Raw genomic sequence first — 21,993 nt, forward strand, 5'->3', positions numbered from 1 at the left:
TTGTCTACAGAGGAAATTAGATTTGGAGAAACAGATGGAGATGTGCAATTGATCATATTAATTGGTTGTAGCTCATCTGGTTGATGAGAAACCTAAAGAGAGAATTTAAGAAAGGACAGTTCAGTTACTCATTGTTTTAAAGCGTACGTTGTAGTTGGACGTAAATTGGCGAAATGTGCATCAGTGAATGGTCAGGTGTCAGAATTAAGTTAGCATGTGGCCGATGACACGTGACGATGGTGTGACATAGATGTGCTAACTGATGTGTTTGTTGCAGCTATCCTCCTGGGATACTGTGGACGTCCAGGTCAGTCGCTGCACGTGCATGTCCATTGTCCATCTCTGTCTGTAGCATGTTTATACGTGAACAGAATCGCAGTTTATGACAAGATTAGGTGTTATTGCCTTGTTGTTTATGACAGATTTTTGTTTAGTTGAATAGTTACAATTGTGTGTGTGAGAAAGAATGAGTAGAGGAGGAAGGATTGTAACCCTTGAGAGTGGATTAGAATATGTTTAAGAGCCCGTTACTAAGTGACGTCCATGTTCAGTGGAGAATGGGCTAAATCTACCCTATAAAACGTATGTGCTTTTGAAATGTTAGATATGTTAGGTAGGTACAAACATTCCTCTATGTTGTATTTACAAGGCGTTAATGTTCTTACAGGAGCATCACGTAGACTGTTATCCCAAAGGTCGTCATCCCTAAAGACTTCTTGAAAAGCTGAAAACAATATGTTTTCGGCAATATGTAGCGTCTTCGGCCAAATTTTAGCGTTTTCGAATATCCAAAAAATTGACAAACCCTGCCACGTGACGCGCAATGATGTATTCCTACTAATTTATTATTCCTCCTTTGGATTTAAAGTGAACTTCTTGGTGGTTCAACGAAGTAATGTACTGATTAGTTTAAACAAATAATATTCCATGTGTTGTGTTAGTAATAATGTCTACACAAAGAACAAGCTCTTGACTATGAGGTGGAAATCGAGGTTCGCCATCTACATCCATTTCAATCTACAGAACAGGGCGTCGAGATCTTCACTTTTCTCGCCGAGGAAGAGTGTTATCAACCGAATTCAGTGGTTTCATTTTTCACTAAGTTTTTTCAATCTCACAGATATAACTAATTGTCATAGACGACAGATTTATTTAGGTGATCCAGACGTAAATTCTGTATCTCCTCCTATCGTTTCCTATTAGTTTCCTTTAAGAAAATATGTGTCCGGTTGCCTCATAAAAGAATTATTTATGACATCCCTCAGGCCAGAACCAACATTGATTTGTAAGTTGATGTCAAGACCATAATAATAGGATTTATGGTAAATAAACTGTAGCTTGTATGTAACCAAACACAAGCCATTGGATAATTATATCTGGCCTTCCTTAGGCCAACAGTTATTAATTTGCATTTAATTCATTCTACGTATTATTTTCACATTCGCCCTTGATTTGATGTCAAAGCCCATACGAACCAGAAACAGTCATCTTTAGATCTGTAGGAAACAGATGTAGGCGTAGATCTCTTGTAAATGTTACCCTTATATTTCTTTGGCAGATTCTCCACGATCACATCGATTTATTTTCTTCCTGATCTGTACATTGACCAGTTATTTACTTCTGTTATGTGATTTTATAAAACTACAACTATAAAAAACGTCCCAAGTGTAACTATTTTTACACGAATATCGTCTAACAATATGATTTTTTGATAAGTATAAATTTTGTTTGGATAAATTTAAAATCCTCCAGCGTCAGGAAACGTAGATGTCAATAATCAAATGAACATATCGACTTTCTCCAGCTGAAGACAAATAGAGGCCAATCGCCGCGAGCTGACTGTAACAATCTCCGGTGCACCAGCTGATCACTGACCAGCTGACATTAGAGTGGGCGGCACTTCCGGCCCAGATCAGCTGATCGCTACCACTTCCGGTCACCTGAGTTCACTGACCCGCCCGCCTAATGCTCGCTATCAGCGTCGCCCCATTGCTCCCGATAATGGGAGTCCTGATGAAATGACAGTGTTTGTTGCTCCGAATTTCCGGAAGACAGTAAAAGTGCATCCCACTCTCGTGTGATAAACATGTTGATAATGCCACTGTAAATGTAGGGTGGCGAACAAGTCTGTCTGTCTGTTTGTGTTTTTTATAGGGAAGAATTATAACTTCAAACTGAATAACTATAAAATTGTAACTTTGTAAAATCTTTAGTCTACTTAAGACCTGTGTTTTGCAAAAAACAGATTGCAAAAAGATATCATATCAGATTTCAAATATGTGTTACATAGAAAAAGTTGTCTCTCGTGAAAATTGGAATTGTGAATGGTTAAAACTTTACTATACGATTAGAAAACTAAAGGGTTTCTGTCCTTTTACTTTTTTCCTAAAAAGGTTTGTCCTCTAACGAAGTTTAAGAGAGAATATTCACTTGTTACAGTTGATTGTTATTTTGAATGGGAAATTATATACATGTTACCAAAAGAACAATAACTTTAGAATTACTCGATAAATTTTCTTACATTTTTAACATGTATTGTTGAATACAAGGCGCAAAAAATTACTTGTCTCAACAAATATTAAAGGCATATACAGTTTATTTTATTTTAACCTATGGATTATAAGATTACTTAACATGTCTTAAAATTCTCTTGGTTAGTAGTTCTGGTCATGTTTAGAATTCTTTTCCTTCTTAAGCAGCCCCTCTTCACTGTGGTTGCTTTAGCTTGTTATTTGCTTCCTGTTCTGCTTTAGTAATCCTAATTTTGAAGTTGTGGGAGAATTCAAACTAGGCCTAGGCTTACACGAAACCTCTTACCTCTTACTTCTTAATTGTATAACAATATTGCGTAGTCAACTTCTACGAAAACACATGCAATGCTGTAAGAAAATATTTACCACTATATGATAAGTATGATTACTAGAAAAACAATAGTAGTGTTATAACCTAGCAGGAATTACAATCAATTACTAACATTTGTAAAAGCAGCAAGTTAGCCAACCTCACAGCTTGCTAAAAACTCAGAGTAATTCATTGTGGCTTTATATGTATGAAAAGTAACTGTTTAGTGTGGCAAGGTTCAAGCCCTATCCCTGAAAATGAATGCAAGGCTTTACAAAATCTTTCCTCTTTTTGTAATAATGTGATAAATATACACTGGAAAAACGAAAAAATATCGTTCCATTCAATGAAAACATACGTATTTTGGTCTAAAAATAGTATTCTCCCTTAGAGATTCGTACACATCGAGTAATTAAAGATTCCCACAGAACTCGCGTGTTTTTATCAAAATAAATTTGGGTTTACGCGATTAAGTATGTAGTAAGTATTTTAAACATTAATGAGGCTGATTTTGTATACAAAAATCTACCTAAAAAGAATAAAATTATGATGGTTGTAAAGCTCAACTTTTACATTGTTTTTATATCAGACAAAATAATTGTCTTCCTTCATGGTCTGAATGTAAGTTATTCTTATCGCGTATTATTGGGAGCCTAAAAGAATATGTAGGCATTTGGTGAGATTTGCTCAGCACGGGTCAATTAAGTCTTTCTAAGGTGTCTATCTGTGTACTCCTAAAGTAATCATTAGTTGTTGCCTTTACACATCTGCTACGTCGAAATTATTAGTAAAAGACAAAATTAGGTTCCTAATCATTTTAATTCTTCTGTGTAATCATGTTGACTCCAGGAATCTGGAATCAACGTCTATCTGAAGAGATCGAAAACAGTTGGCTATGAAAAAGCTCACATCAAACTCTCTACATCGTTTCGGCAGAAACACCTAGCCTACAAACAAATGTAATCTAGATGAAGTGGAAGTCTCATTATCTCATCAGGTGTACCATATTATTGAGTGCACTGCGATATTTATGATATGATATTAACTCACGATGGAGCAAGCAAGGGTTGATTTAATACCAATGTTAAGTTCAGTTCCATTTCCAGTTTCAACCATCATAGTGCTACATAATTATGGATATGTATGTTATTTCGTTTTTCTGAAGAAATTATATTTTTTATATTGTAACAGTCTTTGTTTCTTTTATGTATCTCACACTATTCAGGGAATAGCGAATTGAAAGGCCTAAAAACTATAACTTTATGAACTATAGAAATTCTTGTCACGCTTCAAACAATGGAAATGATTATTTCATGTATTTAGCTGTTGTATGTTCACTTTACTGTAAAGTAATAAATCACATCCTAAAAGGATGCGTCTTCTACCTGTCTTGTTTGGTCAATTGGTCCACTTGTACTTCTATTAGCCTGCACAAAGTTTTGTACGTAAGGCGCAAAAATGTTGATTAATTCATCTAACTACATAAACAGTGAATACTACAAGGAAAATGTAACTGTTATAATAAGCATCCAATTATTTACGTTGCGCTGACAGAATGACACACCTACCAATAAAACAATCTTGAAATAGGCCCTTTTTGGGATTTGATAAAGTTTCGTTGGAAATATTTTCCAATTATTAGGAATAACGAAGAAATTCCAAAAAAAAAACAAAAAAAAACTGATAATTCCAAAATATTCCAAATTGAACGAAGATTCTAACTTTTTATTGGGTGACAGGACGACACCTTTCCAAGACCCCCGATGATTTGTGTAAACCGGATTTGACATCAGACAACTAACTCCGTACTCACTCATACAGATCGAGGAGGTGGCTGTTCATTTTAAAAGTTCATCTCACTATGAGATTGATTGTTTTCAAACTATAATTATGGTATAGCCAATTAACTACAGCGTAATTAACGCTGTCCTGCATTTAGAGTGGAATACGTTATGGGGAAACTGTCAACGCTAGTGTAAATTAAGAATATAGCGTGGAAGGAGATTGAACTTTGGGCGTGTCTGATCCGTTTTTTACTGAGCAAGCAACCCGTGTTTATCGCGATAGCGGCTGTTGTTTACACGCGCGCACGGCGATATCACGTGACTGTCCGCTCAGAATACTCTCCAACACGGCTCGCACACTCTCAGGTGTTACTCAGGCAGATTAATGTGTTACAATAAAAAAAACCACACACATGCCGCATTCTTGGCGGGGCAGGTGGTGCTTGGCGCCGAGAGAACGCGTGTACTAGTTATCCGCTGTAAACAAGCACATTTACCTAAAGCGACACATGGTTCGCAGTCCACAGGTGATTTGTGAGGCCTCGCAGTCGTAAACTAATTAATCCAAGTCTATTATTAGTCTGTTTTCTGTTTACTGCGGTGTTCTGTAGTTGGACTTGTAATGTTCTTGTAGTAATTGCGCGATAAAATCAACTACCTCCAGTATTCCGCCACTCACTAAGTGGAATAGCAAGATTTTTAACACGTATTTCAAAACTATTCCAGTAGCTGCAGTATTCAGTACTGTGTGTGAGTTTGTAAAGAATATCTAATGTACGATTTGTCATCGGGTCTAAGCGGACTACCTGTATATACCTATTTATAGAAGTGCATGGAAGGGTTACGAAAGCTCCTAAATTCGCTCCTGAAAAAGAATAATGCCTAATATACGGCATGTCATGTAATTTTAAATAAGGGACCATCAATGGTCTGCGTGGTTGGTATAATCATGCATGCATATAGTTTACCTGTGTAATTCTTGTCATAGCTGCAAACTGAGTCGCAGAGACGAGTGTGTTTAGGGGTCTGCCAGTCGTAAAATGAGGAAATATTAATACGCTAGTTAATTTCTTTCGCGTAGTCACTAGATGTATAGACTCGCACTAGAAGGATGTATAATGACAAAAGAACTATTTTGTTTAATAATATATATTTACCGTTCTCCTGAAGCATTTGATCTACATTTTCTAACATTCTGTATACTTAAATTGTGAAAGATAAGAACATTCTATACTTTCCCTCCATGGATATGAATATTAGATTAGAGTCCTGTGCCACTGTATTTCTTGATACTTGATACGGACGTGATATGCATCTAAGACGGGAACAATAGCGCCTCAGTTTAGCCTCCGATTTCAACATTCACATTAGACATTCGCTAACAGCCACTATTTTGGGCACATTGCGTAGTTCTCGCCGGTAGATGGCTCCATTAAAATGCCTGACAAACTTCGGCGACTAAACTCTTTTCTTTCTAGATACTTTGCTAGCTAAATAAACCACCTGGTTTAAATAATTATGTGTACATAACGCCTTGATGTGAAAATGTTTCTTTGGATAGTACATTGCTTCTTAATGTTAAATGTGTGGTACTTGCAGCCTATCATTCGTAGTTGTGTAAAAGTAATTTCGCTCATAATTCGTTCATGTTTTTTTGAATCCTGTTAATATATAGAATGTTTGATGTCAAAAATTCAAATGTTTCATTTAAAATAATATGTTATTTCTAACTCAGATCAAGGACTAGAACACTTATTTATATAAAGTACGCACAATTTTATACGGATGTAAAATCAAGGTAGGCTATATCACAACGATTACTCTGCGTGAAGCCTGTCTGTAAATACTTGCTTTCCTTGTGTTACAACATTTTATTACGGCTCTAAACATTTATACTATTCTATGCGCACCTAATCACGCGCTTACGCTTATTCAAACAACGTTCAACAGTAAAACTGCAATAAAACTTTACCCCGTCTCCATATCATTCTCAAAATAAAAATTAACTCGCGTAGCGATTAGTTCAAGTTGCGCACAAAAAATCAATAGTTATACTCGTACTATTTACCAGTTAAAAAACAATTACGTTAGTCTTAGTTAGTATTCTATTTATGATCATCTACAGGAAGAATGAGCGTAAACCTCGTATAATTTGTATTGCTTCATTATAGTTTTCTCCTAGCTCTAAATAATTTAAATGTATTTAACTTTCTTCCTCTTTGTTCCCTTAAATAAACAATAAGGGAACACGATCATGTGTATGAAGTGTGCAAACATTGTAAACGATAACATAACCTAAATGTGAACAGTCAAATTTACAAATTCGACCACTTCTGTTATACCCCGGCAATACCAACGCGCATGTCACAGTTCTGAGTCGTGTAGTTGCGCTCGAGATGACTGGCTCACGGAGGACGATCAGTTTTGGATTATTGCAGGACCCTGTGTGGGACCACTGCTTGACTGTGGTCTTGGTCTTCTTCTTATTCTTAACGTTGAATCTTCTGCTGATCCTGGGCTACATGTACGTAGCCTTCTTCTTCTTCTTCGGTTCCCGCTTCACCTCCGCGCCGCCAACTCCGCCTCCGCCGCCGGTTCCGGAAACACGAGAGAGACACTGACACCGACTGATGGTATAGTACAAGTCAGAATATACTACAAGGAATAGTAAAATCTGTGAATGGGCGGAGTTACAGGTTGTCCCTTTTTACCGTTTTCCTACGAGCGGTAGTTGGAAGTCTTCCGAAAAGGCAGGACGTCTTCTTATGGAGTTTTCTAATCGGGAGTTCCACATAGTATATTATTGATAGTAACAAATTGTAATTTTGGAAAGTAAAATGTTTTTGTAAAAAATGTTAAATAGCTATGTAAAATAAGTAATATGTAAAACTTGGATTATGAAAAATACACACACATTATTTAACGACGAAAAACTGACCGAAAACCAAATGATACACATTTATGAAGAATATACTGAAAATGTGTGAATGTCTTAGTGTAATAAAAAACTATGTGTAATAATTGTTGTGTATAAAACTGATAGGTTGGAAGAGGAGATGCGGTCTCAAGATTCGTTTTAACATTCAAGTACAGAGATAGGGGCTAAGTAATGTTCTAAGAGACGGGCTTCACTAGTAATTAAATTCGATCAATTAGCATGTCATTTAAGCTGCACAGTAGTGAAGAATAAATTAATTCTTGGCTCGTTTTGTATGACCATTGTATTAATCATACACAAACACTTTATACGTGCGCTGTACCCTTACACCACTCACATAAATCCAAAAGAAGAACGTAGAATTTCTTCTTTTTAGATAGACGTAGAATTAGCCTCTTTACTATAGACCTGCAGTGAAGGCGTTACGCTGTAGAATTGTGGACATAAAGTCATGAATAAATTAATTATTGATTCGTGTTTTATGACCATTATATTGGCCGTACATAATCATTGAATTTGCTGCCTCAGGGAAAGTTATCCCCAACTAAAGATTTTGAGAGTTTTTAAACTTCTATTAGAGTAATTTCAAAATTATATTTTAGAGAGTCGTGTAGAGGTACTTTCAGGGAGCTCGGGTTGCTGACTTTAACCCAGCCTCTATATTCTCGAGATGATTATGTACTGCTTCTCAAAGTATTCTATAGTGAGAGGTATAGAGGTTCACATTTACGACGCAAGCAACTATCAACTACAACAACACAGAACAACGGCTTTCGCTCGGCTACCAGTGCAATTCTGAGTCAGGCTAATCAATTGGTTTCTTGAAATGCTTAAACACATTCTAAAACTTCACTCAATTTAAACGCGTTTAAAACTTCTTTTGGTGTCAGGTGTGTTTTATTGTATTGATGAGTTTCTGACGCGCCACTGGGACAACTAGAAGTCCACATCAAATCTGGATCTGATAATAGTGGAATGGGTGAGCGAATGTTCTTATCATGTATCACTGAATGTAACAGAAATTATTTGTTTTGATGTAAAACAGATTCTGATAGCTGTATTATAACGACGCTTGAAATACAATTTATATTGTCTTACTGCAATAAAGAATTAATATTATTAATAATCACTTAATCAGTGTGCTTTATCCTTACGCGTCACACAAGTAAATCCAAACAAAACCAGATAAGCGGAGAGAACTGCAGAGCCAGATTAATCTTGACAAGTTTGATGGAGTCGCGAGGTGATATTGGCGACATGTCTGATTTGTCATTTCTCTGGATAATTGGTCAAGTTAATTACGGCAAAAAACTGGAAGTTCACTGTACAATATATAAATTAGACTAATATGTTACCGACATAAACAACTCGTATGAGAATATATTCCGTGATGAGACGATAAACCAACCATATAACATATTTTACAGATTATAACAATACAGACAACGTAAACTTTTTGTAATTTCAGATACGTCAAGATAGAAACAAGGTACAAGTTACGTAACAAACATGTACAATTAAAAGTGTTCCTACTGAAGTTCAAGAATGAAGCTATTTCAATTTATAGTCAATAAAACCAATATTAACATACATCTTGTATCAAATTTTTAAAACAGAAAATGGTTTCAAATTTAAGTTTAGTAATTTTTTAAGTTTACAACAAGATAGTTAATTTGTAATTCTCTCATAAGAGGTTTTGGTTAAATGACAGTTCTAGCTATATACTAGACTTTAAAAGGTAACAACAAGCTATAAAAAGATTAATGTTTTGGATGATTATGATTGCCAAATTGGATCATTAATATTGGTAAACTCATAAACCGCTTGACACGATACTTTACTGAACACTATTCTGTCTATTTCAGCTATCACTGTGCTAAATTCCAATTTTAATAGGATCAGGTTGAAAACACAAAGCTAGGTTGCATATGATTGAATAGCCCAAAAACGGATCTCTACTGTAGTCCATAAATCTGCTTGAAGTGATTAATGATTACTGGTTTAACATAAGTAATGAGTTTTACTCGACCACTTCAGAGGAACCCGGGGGTAGCTGATTCCTCCAGTTATTGAATTTATCCGGTTTAACATCCTTCTCCCAATCAGGTGTACGCCGTAATTGATGTTCTAGAAACCGGCCATTCTCATTACGTCGTGTTAGCCATCCAGTAGTAACAATACAACACATGTACCACCTGCCGAACCCCTGCTCCAGCCCCGCTGAATCATGACCGGTTTAACTTCCTTCTCCCAATCAGGTGAACGCCGTAATTGGGTTTCTAGAAAACGGCCATTCTCATTACATCCTGTTAGCCATCTAGTAGTTAAAATATAACACATGTAACACCTGCCGAACCCCTGCTCCAGCCCCGCTGAATTATGACCGGTTTAACATCCTTCTCCCAATCAGGTGTACACCATAATTGGGTTTCTAGAAACCGGCCATACTCATTACATCCTGTTAGCCATCCAGTAGTTACAATATAACACATGTACCACCTGCCGTACCCCTGCTCCAGCCCCGCTGAATCATGACCGATTTAACTTCCTTCTCCCAATCAGGTGTACGCCGTAATTGAGTTTCTAGAAACCGGCCATTCTCATTACGTCCTGTTAGCCATCCAGTAGTTACAATATAACACATGTACCACCTGCCGAACCCCTGCTCCAGCCCCGCTGAATCATGACCGGTTTAACTTCCTTCTCCCAATCAGGTGTACGCCGTAATTGAGTTTCTAGAAACCGGCCATTCTCATTACGTCCTGTTAGCCATCCATTAGTTACAATATAACACATATGTACCACCTGCCGAACCCCTGTTCCAGCCCCGCTGAATCATGACCGCTTACCCTCATCTACATACGATCCAATCTCAAGGGAAATAACGCCGACACTAAATTGTGGACCCCACAAGTCAAAAAGCTACTTTTTAAAACTTTTGAGTACTGTAGGAGTTCAAGTTTATATAAGTATTGTACAAGAAGAAAACGAAAAGAAGATCAAATAGACAGTTTTGTTTAGTGGAAACATAAATAAACGAAATATATTACATAGTTTTTACATGACAGTTTGCTTATGTTACTATTTACTCCTGAAGTAAATACTGTTTGTGTAATTGATCGGCCAGCTATTTCTTATATTTTGTAAATACAGTCCGTCTAGTTCTTTATTAGTTTTAATCCTTATTTTGCTTATTAAAATTCAAATGTAGCAATGTTCGAGTCAGTTGTATTGGAGTTTATTAATAGTGTTACAAATACTGTGTGAACTGTAACTATAACTGTTAAGAACACTTCCCTATTGCTTTTTACATAAATTTTAATTCAGCTGTTATCCTACTTTTTGTGTATTATAATCAATATGATTTTACATTTTAAACCGTTGACATTTCACTGTTTTAAACATTTGCAAGAACCACATATTACTATTCATGCAGTTTGGTGCTTCAACCAAATACATGAGGAATTTAATTGTGGAATAGTTTAAATCTTGCTATAACAAATGAAAGATATTTAATTTTTTATTACTTGAGGTTGCCACGCATTGGTTTGTTTTTCGTTTGCATAATCTCCTATTTCCAAGATGGACTCTGTTGATATAATTGAAACGTTTTGATTTCTTAATAATAGTAGTGTAATTATTAAATGTTATATTATTTAGAAAGGATAATATATCTTATTTTATAAGTATTAAGTCGTGTACACATTTCGGTTTTGGGGTTGCAATCGAGATTCAGTGTAGTCATCAGCTTCAAAAAGGACTAAACAGTTTAGAACGTTTTCAAAATTAACTTTTGAGTATTTTGCTATTATACGGAATTCACAATTTTTGTGGGAGTTTTTCCTACTGGGGACCTAAAAGGGAGGCAGAAAATAAAAACTGATTATAACAATGTATTTGTTACAATGAAATGTCTGTTCTTTCTAATTGTGTAGTTTTTTAGGTCCTTGGTAATCAAAACTTCCAAAAGAGTGGCCTCCAGTTAATCCCAAAGTACCAAATGTTGTGTAAGAAACTTGTTTAGACATTTCATGAATTCTCGTGCCAAATCATGTTGCCAAATCCTCATTTGGCAACATGTTGTTTATGTACACCAACGTTGTACATAAACAAACTTAAAACTTAGATAGGTCTTGGTATGTCCAGGCTTTTAAACAAATTGGCACATGAGATTCATGCGTGTTCCCATGGCAGTGCCTTTATACGTAAGCTTGGTGTTCTTTTTAATTTTAATTTTGAAGATAAGCTATATGCGTTAAAGATATAAAATATTGTGTTGGTGGTTGAGTTGGTTTGGCTCTTACATTATTGTGTTTTTAATTTAAGATCTTAATTTCATCTTTAAGTGATTCCAGATTGTAGGATAATTTATTTAAAACGCTGTACTAACTTCGGGCGGTTACATTTGCTTAAAAACACCTGCATACGTGTTATGTAAATTGTATTGTTATTTATCGTCATTAAAGAAATAGAATGGTTGTGGCTGACTTAAGGAAATACGTAGGGTTAAATTCGTATATTTAAACTTTGTTTCAATTATATAATAACAAATATACCCTATAATCGATATTTTCAAACAAGTTACGGATTAAAGCGTTACGACTTATAATGATAATTATCACTTATACCTATTGTAGCAATACTTTAACCTGAAAATCTACTATTAGGAGTAGTAAACTCGTAACAAGCCTACGCAGCTCCTAAATCATTACGGTCTGATTATCATCTGTTATCAGCTTTACGCTGTATGTAGTATCATGATCATGACAATCCTATGCAGCTCGTAAAGTATTACTTTCTAAACGGCGACAATGATCAGCTCTACACTTTATGTTGTATCATGACCATAAAGATTCCATGCAGCTCATAAAGCATATTTTTCTGATCGGTGACAATGATCAGCCTTACTCTGCATGACCATTTATCATGACCATAAACGTCCCATGCAGCTCGTAAAGCATATCTTTCTGAACGGTGACAATGATCAGCCTTACTCTGCATGACCTTTTATCATGACCATAAACGTCCAACGCAACTCGTAAAGCACATCTTTCTGAACGGTGACAATGATCAGCCTTACTCTGCATGACCTTTTATCATGAACATAAACGTCCCATGCAGCTCGTAAATAATGACAGTCTGAATAAATCATAATCGGTAATAGTATAAATTTGAAACTTATTATGAAGAAAAACGGATATAGCAATTGGCAAAATACCAGAAAGTTACGAATATATATGCATATATTATTGAATGTTCAGTCTTTATAACATTCATCCGGCAAGGACTTTAACAGTGCCCGTACTCGATTTATGAATTGATTAAGTTGTAAACCTATATGGCTTAATAGATATTCAAACGTAGTTGTTTTCGTTCCTTGTACATTAAGATACACATATTGGAGGATGAACAGAGCAGAGATACCGCAGCGCGGTAGTGTAAGTGTTTGCTTGTTTGCCAAGACATTCACTTGGGAGTTTCCAGAAATATCCTCCCTGGGAGGCGAGGCCTATGTGTCGTCAATAAATTCTCGTCCATTTTATGATGTTGTAATTAGTTACCGATTGGATTATAATTTTAATATGACGGCTATTTAAAATCATAATTGAAGCTTTCGAAAAACATACAAAACTTTTTTTATGATAAAAGTATAATAGAAAGCATTTCATGTTAGAATATTGACAATTTTGAAATCAGGCCCGCGGAAAAAAAAGAAAGGTGAGTTTATGCGCATTTCACGGTATGTTTTTTAAATGTGGAGATGCGAATGATATGTTTCTGTACTAAAACATGTAATTTACTCGAGTTAATTCTAATTTCATACAGAACTCTGTATTTTTTTTAACATTATACACCATTTAAAAACTTTCATTTACTTAAGTCGTGTTTAATCGTATTTATATTAGAAAAAAGTAATTCCTATAATAATAATGCACTTCCATATTGTAAAAATCCTACTTACAAAATATTAACTAACGAACATATCTATCTTAAATACCTGTATCACCTCATGGAGTGTTCAAACACTTTATTTGTAATTCTTCTGTATTCTGGGAGAGTATTTTAAACACATTTAATCATGAGATAAAAAAATTCTAACCAAAAACTGATCGCACCACATTAATGTATGCAGTAATAATCACTAAAAACAACAACTTTTACTGAAACTGCATATAAATATCTTGATATTATTACGGATATAGTCTTTACCATGTTAAATAACTAAAAGCTACTATTTAGTAGTTTATTTAGTGTAGATTACTGAATTTGCAGTAATGCTATCCAAATTACAGAGAGTTAAAATGAGCGATCATTAGTTATATTATATACAAAAAGAAACAGATTAAAATATTAAACTAATTATTACATATTAAAATATAGATAACGAAAAGTCAAAATCAATGTAAAATATTCCTGTTTTTCATTATTAAGATTTAACTCGATGATGTGAACTATGTGTTCCCGCACACTTAGTAGCTGGCTGGTATCTAAGAACACTCGTTGAAGATGATCGAGCATTTTTCCTAGTCAACAAGACTATCACAAGCAGCAAGTTAAATTATTAAGCAATTCGTCAATCGTCTAAGGACACGGAGTCGTAATAGTGTTCTGATTGAGATGATTTCAATAACAAAATCCCCTAAACTTTACGTACAAAATAGAATGTGAAAACCCACGCAGGAACACTGGACCATTTGTATACTCGTACGTATACTTACTAAATTTGCTGAAAGTTATGATCCACTTGTTTTTTCTCACTTGATAATCAACTCTATAAACCTACTTACGAAATAATTTTAATCATTTGTGAAGATATTGAGTAATACATCTGTAAAAAGTGTTGTTTTATCGTATTGAAGAGGTAGACGCCTGTTTATATTGTTAATCGTGTTATCCTAGCGATATCGTTGTTTATAAGCTGGAGATACTAGAATAAGTATCTATGGAGCAACATCCAAACAAAATCTTGACAAGATACTAAAAATGCAAAAAAAGCAGTTAGAATAATATTAAACCTAAACAGACGAGACTCAGTAAAACACCTGTTTAGTGAGCTCAAAATTCCAACAATTTATAGTCTTTATGTTACGGAGGTCATTAAATACTCGTATGTTAAAAGTAATTCTACAAAATTTTTAACAGTAAAGCATGACTACAATACACGTAATAAAATCAGCACTGATAAACATAACTTGACATTCTATGAAATGAAAACAGAATATATGGGGAAAAAATTTTTTAACTGTTTACCCAAAGAAATAAAACATTACAATGGCAAAAAGTTTGATAGTGAAGTAAAAAAATATTTCACAAATAAAGCTTTATACTCAATTGGAGAATTATTATCAAACAATTAGCAGAAAACTGCTTAAAAAATAATCGTAAATGTTAGTGTTAGTTTTAATATAAGTTTTAGTATTAGTTTTAGTTTTAGATTTTATAGTTATTGACGTTATTCATGTACAGTTTATGTTTACATTAAATGTAGCTCAATGTATGTTTTGGAATAAAGAAATTCTCTCTCTCTCTCACCCATACATTATTTATTTATATTAACCTTTTACGTTTCTAGTCTTGCTATTGCGGGGTCACGTGTGAACTCAATATATGTATCTATTGCTCGTATCATCAAGATTGAGCATATAATTTCCAACGGATCTGTGCGAAATCGGCTTGGACGTGTCACAATAATTGAATGACAAATTCAAGTTCACTGTTAAGGTCAATCACGAACTATTAGCATGTCTCGGGAATGTATGGATCTGAACCAAAATTGACCTGTACTAGTAGATCACCTTGACGTCCTATCCAAAATCCTTTTTCTGTGTAACTATTCTGTCCTATGAATCCATGGATTTTAAAATAAATTACGAACATACTGAAAAAACGGTTAAACATTTTGTTGAAAAAAAAGTTAACTTGAAAGAGTTATTGACCCTTAACAAGCGTATAGATGTTTTAGGCTGAAATATTTTTTTCGATCAAATTTGACGAACTTACTATTGACCAAATGTAAACTGAGTAACGTTATTTTGTACCTTTGGTATTTTTATGCTAAAAGGGACATTGTAGAGGACTCGGAAGGAATTCCTTACAGATGTTACATTTGAGTGGGAAAGTATCTGGTCATTCTACATAACAAATGTTAAATATCCAAGTTTAACTCGGCACTTTTAGTACGATGGGGGATTTGATTGCGGAGCTGAAACCTTTCTCACTCAAATGCCCAACCAATATAAGCATGGGATTTTGTAATTAATTTAACATTTTACATTGATTTTGCTGGATATTAACTTACATTGACGCTTTTTACTTGGAATATCAATATAGGCCGATTCAAAACCCTATAATAATTTCATCTCTAAAACAAGGCTGCCTCTATTCACTTTCAAGGCTATAATATAGACAGACTATAACATAAAGAATTACATCTCTCAGTGAAATCAGAAAAATAATGCAACAATTTCACCACCACTGACGATGTGAACACGTTTATCTGAACTCCTGGATATGCCAGTGGGTGCAGAGATACAGCCAGGGCTGTCACGCTGGCAGTGTTCCAAGGTTGTCTCTACTACGATAGCTTGTGAAGAGCCTCCCGGGGCTGTAGAGTTTAGAGGTGTACGAAGGCGATGTGTGTAGGCGCAGTGCCATGAATTTGAGTCATGCACACGCTCACCACACAGCACGGCCACTCCAGGGCTGTCACGCTGGCAGTGTTCCAAGGTAGTCTCTACTATGATAGCTTGTGAAGAGCCTCTCGGAGCTGTAGAGTGTAGAGGTGTACGAAGGCGATGTGTGTAGGCGCAGTGCCATGAATTTGAGTCATGCACACGCTCACCACACAGCACGGCCACTCCAGGGCTGTCACGCTGGCAGTGTTCCAAGGTAGTCTCTACTATGATGGCTTGTGAAGAGTCTCTCGGAGCTGTAGAGTGTAGAGGTGTACGAAGGCGATGTGTGTAGGCGCAGTGCCATGAATTTGAGTCATGCACACGCTCACCACACAGTACGGCCACTCCAGGGCTGTCACGCTGGCAGTGTTCCAAGGTAGTCTCTACTATGATGGCTTGTGAAGAGTCTCTCGGAGCTGTAGAGTGTAGAGGTGTACGAAGGCGATGTGTGTAGGCGCAGTGCCATGAGTCATGCACACGCTCACCACACAGTACGGCCACTCCAGGGCTGTCACGCTGGCAGTGTTCCAAGGTTGTCTCTACTATGATAGCTTGTGAAGAGCCTCTCGGAGCTGTAGAGTGTAGAGGTGTACGAGGGCGATGTGTGTAGGCGCAGTGCCACGAGCCATGTACACGCTCACCACACAGCACGGCCACTCCAGGGCTGTCACGCTGGCAGCGTTCCAAGGTTGTCTCTACTATGATGGCTTTGTTTTCCTTCCTTGTTTACTGTTGAACGTCTCAACTTCTCTAGTTCGCTCATATCTCACCTTGATTATTTCTCTACTTATGTAAGCACGTGTTTTTATGGTGTGTTTTATGTGCTTATCGATTGTTAAGTGTATATACGTATGTGAGATATTGTAATAGTCATCACTACAGAGTAGCCAGCCAGGTAGTTGATTTCTGCTACAATTTATACAATTTTAAATTGGCACTGTTCAACTTAAAATTTGATTTCTGTGAGGTATGGCTTTGATATGGCATTTTCAAAAATAAAACACAGATTAAGAACAAAAACGCGATCAACGTTATTTGTAAATTACAAATTACCTACGAGTATATTTAGATTTTATTTTCTGTAAAGATGGGAACCCAACTATAAATAATATAACTATAAACTATAATTATTTTTAGGACCCAAAACTTTATGTTTCGTACAATTACAATTCTTGGTCCTTATTGAATTTACTCCTCCAAATTCCTTGGAATATACCTTGATCGAGGATTGACATGGACTGTTCATATTGATTCCGTTTGTTCAAAATTAGCATCTGGCGTTTATGTTTTAAGATCTTTAGTCAAATACTGCCCAAGTCAGGTGCTGATGGCGGCGTATTACGGCCTGTTTACCCACATCTTTCCTACGGAGTGATTTTTTGGGGAGCTTGTTCAAACAAACAAATTTTGAGAGTTTTCAGGCTTCAGAAGAAAGCGATCAGAAAAATCGCCAACAAGACCTTCAGAGAGTCGTGCCGACCAGCTTTCAAGAAATTGCAGCTGTTGACTCTGCCATGTCTCTATATCTTGGAGACAGTTTTATTCTGTAAGTCAAAATGTGCCCTGACTTGGGGCCGAGACGTGCAATTCAATTCAATTCAAATTTTATTTTCACAAAACGTCACATATTATAGCAGTGCTATAGTAACAGGTGATATTGTCCAGTATGATAAACTGTATTAAGCATACAAGTACTATTCGTCGATATACGAGGTATGGCTATTAAATAACGGGACTGATATTGTAAAAAAGATTATTTTCATTTTAAACATAATTACTTATTATCACCTTCAATATACACCCCTTCTCTATCCCTGCAACGCTCCATGCGAATTTTCCATTGTTGGAAACAATGCTGAAAGTCATCTTCTCTCAACTCTTTCAGGAGTCTTGCCGCTTTTTCTTGAACAGCTTCTACGGATTCAAATCTCGTACCTTTCAATGCAGATAAAAGTACCTTCACCTTAGGGAAAAGATAAAAGTCGCATGGTGCTAGGTCTGGCGAGTAAGGTGGATGTTCTAACACTGGGATGCTGTACTTGGTCAGGAACCGCTTGACAGATAACGCGGAATGAGCTGGCGCATTGTCTTGGTGCAAAATCCATGAGTTGTCCTTCCACATTTCGGGTCGTTTTTTTCTTACTCTTTCACGTAGTTTATTAAGTACCTCAAGATAGTAATGTAGATTAATTGTTTGACCTTCAGGAACCCAGTGAAGGTACACAATCCCACGAATGTCGAAAAAAACAATCATCATTGCTTTAAATTTTGACTTGCTCATTCTTGCTTTTTTGGCTCTCGGTGAAGTTGAGGTCTTCCAATGCATGGATTGGCGCTTCGTTTCCGGATCATAAGTAAAAACCACGATTCATCACATGTTATTATTCTTTCCAATAAATTTGGGTCATTTTCAATGGCATTCAAAGTGTCAGTACAAACATTTTTACGAGCTGCTTGTTGATCAATCGTAAGAGTTTTTGGTACCATTTTTGCACACACTTTTCGCATGTTCAAATTGTCATGTAAAATTTGCCGTACACATTCTTTATCAATGCCTACAGATTCAGCAACTGCACGAATGCTTAATCGTCGGTCAGACCGAATCAAATTAGCAACTTTTTCGACATTGTCTTCCGTTTTTGATGTTGAAGGACGACCTGGCCGCGAATCATCTTCCACGTCTTGTCGACCATCTTGAAAACGCTTAAACCATTCAAAAACACGAGTCGGTGATAAACATTCACTGACATACACTTCTTTTAGTAAATTATAGGTTTCGGTAGCGGTTTTTCCAAGTGAAATTTAAACGAATTAACAATTCGTTGCTCTATTATTACGCTAACCATTTTCCGGAAAAACAAAATAACAACACTTACATAAATGAAGGTTATGACACAACGATGCTGTTTACAGAAACGAGACTAACTGCATTCTGAAGAGGAAGTCTCAAACTACACAGCTGTTGGTCATTGTTGGTTGGCGCATGCGCACTCGTTCCACTGCAGCGTCAGTCCCGTTATTTAATAGCCATACCTCGTAATATTATTCAATTTAAGTGCTAGTATAAAAATTACATTATTATTAGTGATGCTGACTAAATGAATTTAATATAGTACTGACTAATGGAATCAAATAATAAATATAAAATGCAGAAAAACTTAATAAACTTAACAATAATAATTAATTTAACAATAAACTTAACAAATTATACATATTTGCCTGCAACAGATAAAAGTAATGGAATGTAATGGTGTTAAATAATAAATAAAAAATACAGATAGACTTAATAAACTTAACAATAATTTAACAATAAACTTAGCAAATTGTACATATTTGCCAAATTTTTACAACTTTCAGGTATGGCATTTGACGTAGAACATGCCATCTATGAGGAGCTCACGGAGCCTCTTTCTGAAGATTGTTATTGATGGTTCGTTTTTAAGGAATATTAGGAGTTTATTGAAAAGTTTTCTTCCCATATAGGCAGGTGTTATGTCGTAAGAAGATGTGGTATGATGCGGAAGGATCATATTATTTCTATGTCTTGTAAAGTAAGGATGATTGAGTTTAAAAGCTTTGAGAGAAGCTGAGAGGGTTCTGTTTTATAAATGATACTGTTAGATAGATATATATGCATGGGAGCGGAAGTATGTTTATTTTGAAAAAAGGGGTGCATGATTATGAAACGAGAGGCAGAGACAACTGCAGCACTGGGCGACTCAGAACGGTGGTTTATGATCACCTACCCTCGCAGGCAGGCGTACTTTCATCAACAGTTTGCCTGATTCCATAAAAAAACCTACAAACGACCAAGGCGTTAAAAACTCGTCTGAAGCGCTTTTTAGAATCTAAAGCATTCTATAGCGTCGAGAAGTTTTTAAATTATAGTCGGGAGACCTCCAATCTACGAGTAGAAGACTGACACTGGCGTTGGCGGTGGAGAGAATTCGCGAGTGAGTGGTATGAATGAATGTAACAATTGTATGTCTGAATGTGGTAATGTGAACGAATGTAAAAATTATAGATTTATTCGGTATGACTTTTGCCACATAACTGTATAATAATTGTCAACAGCAACAAAAGGTTTGACTTTGACTTTTAAGCAGTCATTGTTAGCTATCAATAACAAAAAAGGTATGTTACTGTGCGTTTATGTAAGGGAGATTACTTTTTTAATGAACCTGGTTTCCAAACTCACACACACACACACGCGCGCGCGCGCGCGCACGATAATTCTGGGTTTTCTCTTCCTCGTCCTGTGTTGCTGTCGCAGGAACTAATTGTTGTCCGGCCATTCCGCTAATAAAGCTACCAAACAGCTGTTCTCTGTTTGTTGTCATGGCAACGCTGAACACGTTTGGTGTAAACTGACGTCCTTTGTATACACATATAAGTGATATTGCTGTTGCATAATAAATAAGTAAACTGAACTTTTTGTGTTGACTATACAAAGGACTTACGAACCCTTGGGCTCTGAGTGAAACTGTCACCCATTTCCAACTCCAATTGCACATTACCTTTAATCTGATTTCACGTTTTAGCATTTATTTTTATGTACTAAAACCTAAGTTATGTTAAGTTATTATGTACTAAGTTATACACTGTACATTTCAGTAATTTCGTACACAATAATGTCATACACAGCAATTATCCTCAATATTTTGCCTGTTAGACATTTTTAAGTATATACATTATTTTATATGTAGCCTATGTTGTAAGTTGGAGTAACTCAAAACACGTGAAAATTACTTCAGATTTCAGCTTAAAGAAATAAGTTCAAGTTCTAGTTCAAGTTCAAACTCATTTATTCAGAAAAAATACACGTAATATGTACTATGTTTGCTATGTTTGAAAACTAACTAAAAGTTCCTCCTCACAGTATCCTAACCATGGCTGGCCTAGTCTTTAGCATTGTTCTTGTGTGGCACTGACTCTTGAAAAGTACAAGCAAATTAAAACTTTTTTAATTTTATAAATTAAATACTTTTTATTATTAAAATTATTATTAATTATTTATATATTATATTATTATATATTATTATTATTATTAATTATTTATATATTATATTATTGTATATTATTATTATTATTTATTATTTATATATTATATTATTATATATTATTATTAATTATTAATAAATTAATATTTTTAATATATTTAAAAATTAAATTTCAATTAAAACTATTTCTTAACATACTCAAGTTAAATTTGAGTCTTGGAGAGATACGCGATTCTGTTGCATCCGTGTACAATGGATTTTGCAACATTAAGAACTTGCCAAAAGTTCAACGCGAGGCAATGTTATTTTATTTGTGAATATAATGCATTGTTGTGTTTAAAGTATTTTAGTAATTCTTGTTTGTTTTGTGTGCGTTTTAGCAATTAGTTATTAAAAATATTGTTTATCGAGATTTAATATTTTATTTATTCAATTACTTATAATTTAAAAAAAACTATCGTTGCCATCGCCATAATTCCAATTATATTACAAATCGGATGAATTTGTAGATTTTTAATTTTATTGGTGTTTTTAGAGTTCTCTTTAAGGATCTATGCAAAATAAAATGTCTCGGATTATATTAACAGGGTTACGTTTTGTTAAGGGGGATGGAGTGTATAAAGTAGCATTTGTACATTTAATGGCGGTAACGGTTTTCAAAGCGAATTCCACTTGAACCTTTTACTACTTACTGTGACTTACTGTTTTCGATATAGTTCTTTTCTCAATAAAACCATTGGTCACTTTCCTATTAG

At 35.3% G+C, this 21,993-nt stretch overlaps 1 protein-coding gene across 1 annotated transcript in view; it reads left to right on the forward strand.

The window, feature by feature from the left end:
* LOC124359386 (sestrin homolog) overlaps positions 1-21,993 on the forward strand; it is a 209,442-nt gene that overhangs the window by 62,698 nt on the left and 124,751 nt on the right. Inside the window, exon 4 of the mRNA XM_046812080.1 lies at positions 278-307. Within this exon, the coding sequence (XP_046668036.1) occupies positions 278-307 (30 nt within the window). The remainder of the gene's footprint in view (positions 1-277; positions 308-21,993) is intronic.

This window comes from Homalodisca vitripennis, chromosome 4 (genome assembly GCF_021130785.1).
Source record: "Homalodisca vitripennis isolate AUS2020 chromosome 4, UT_GWSS_2.1, whole genome shotgun sequence".
Lineage (NCBI taxonomy): Eukaryota > Metazoa > Arthropoda > Insecta > Hemiptera > Cicadellidae > Homalodisca > Homalodisca vitripennis.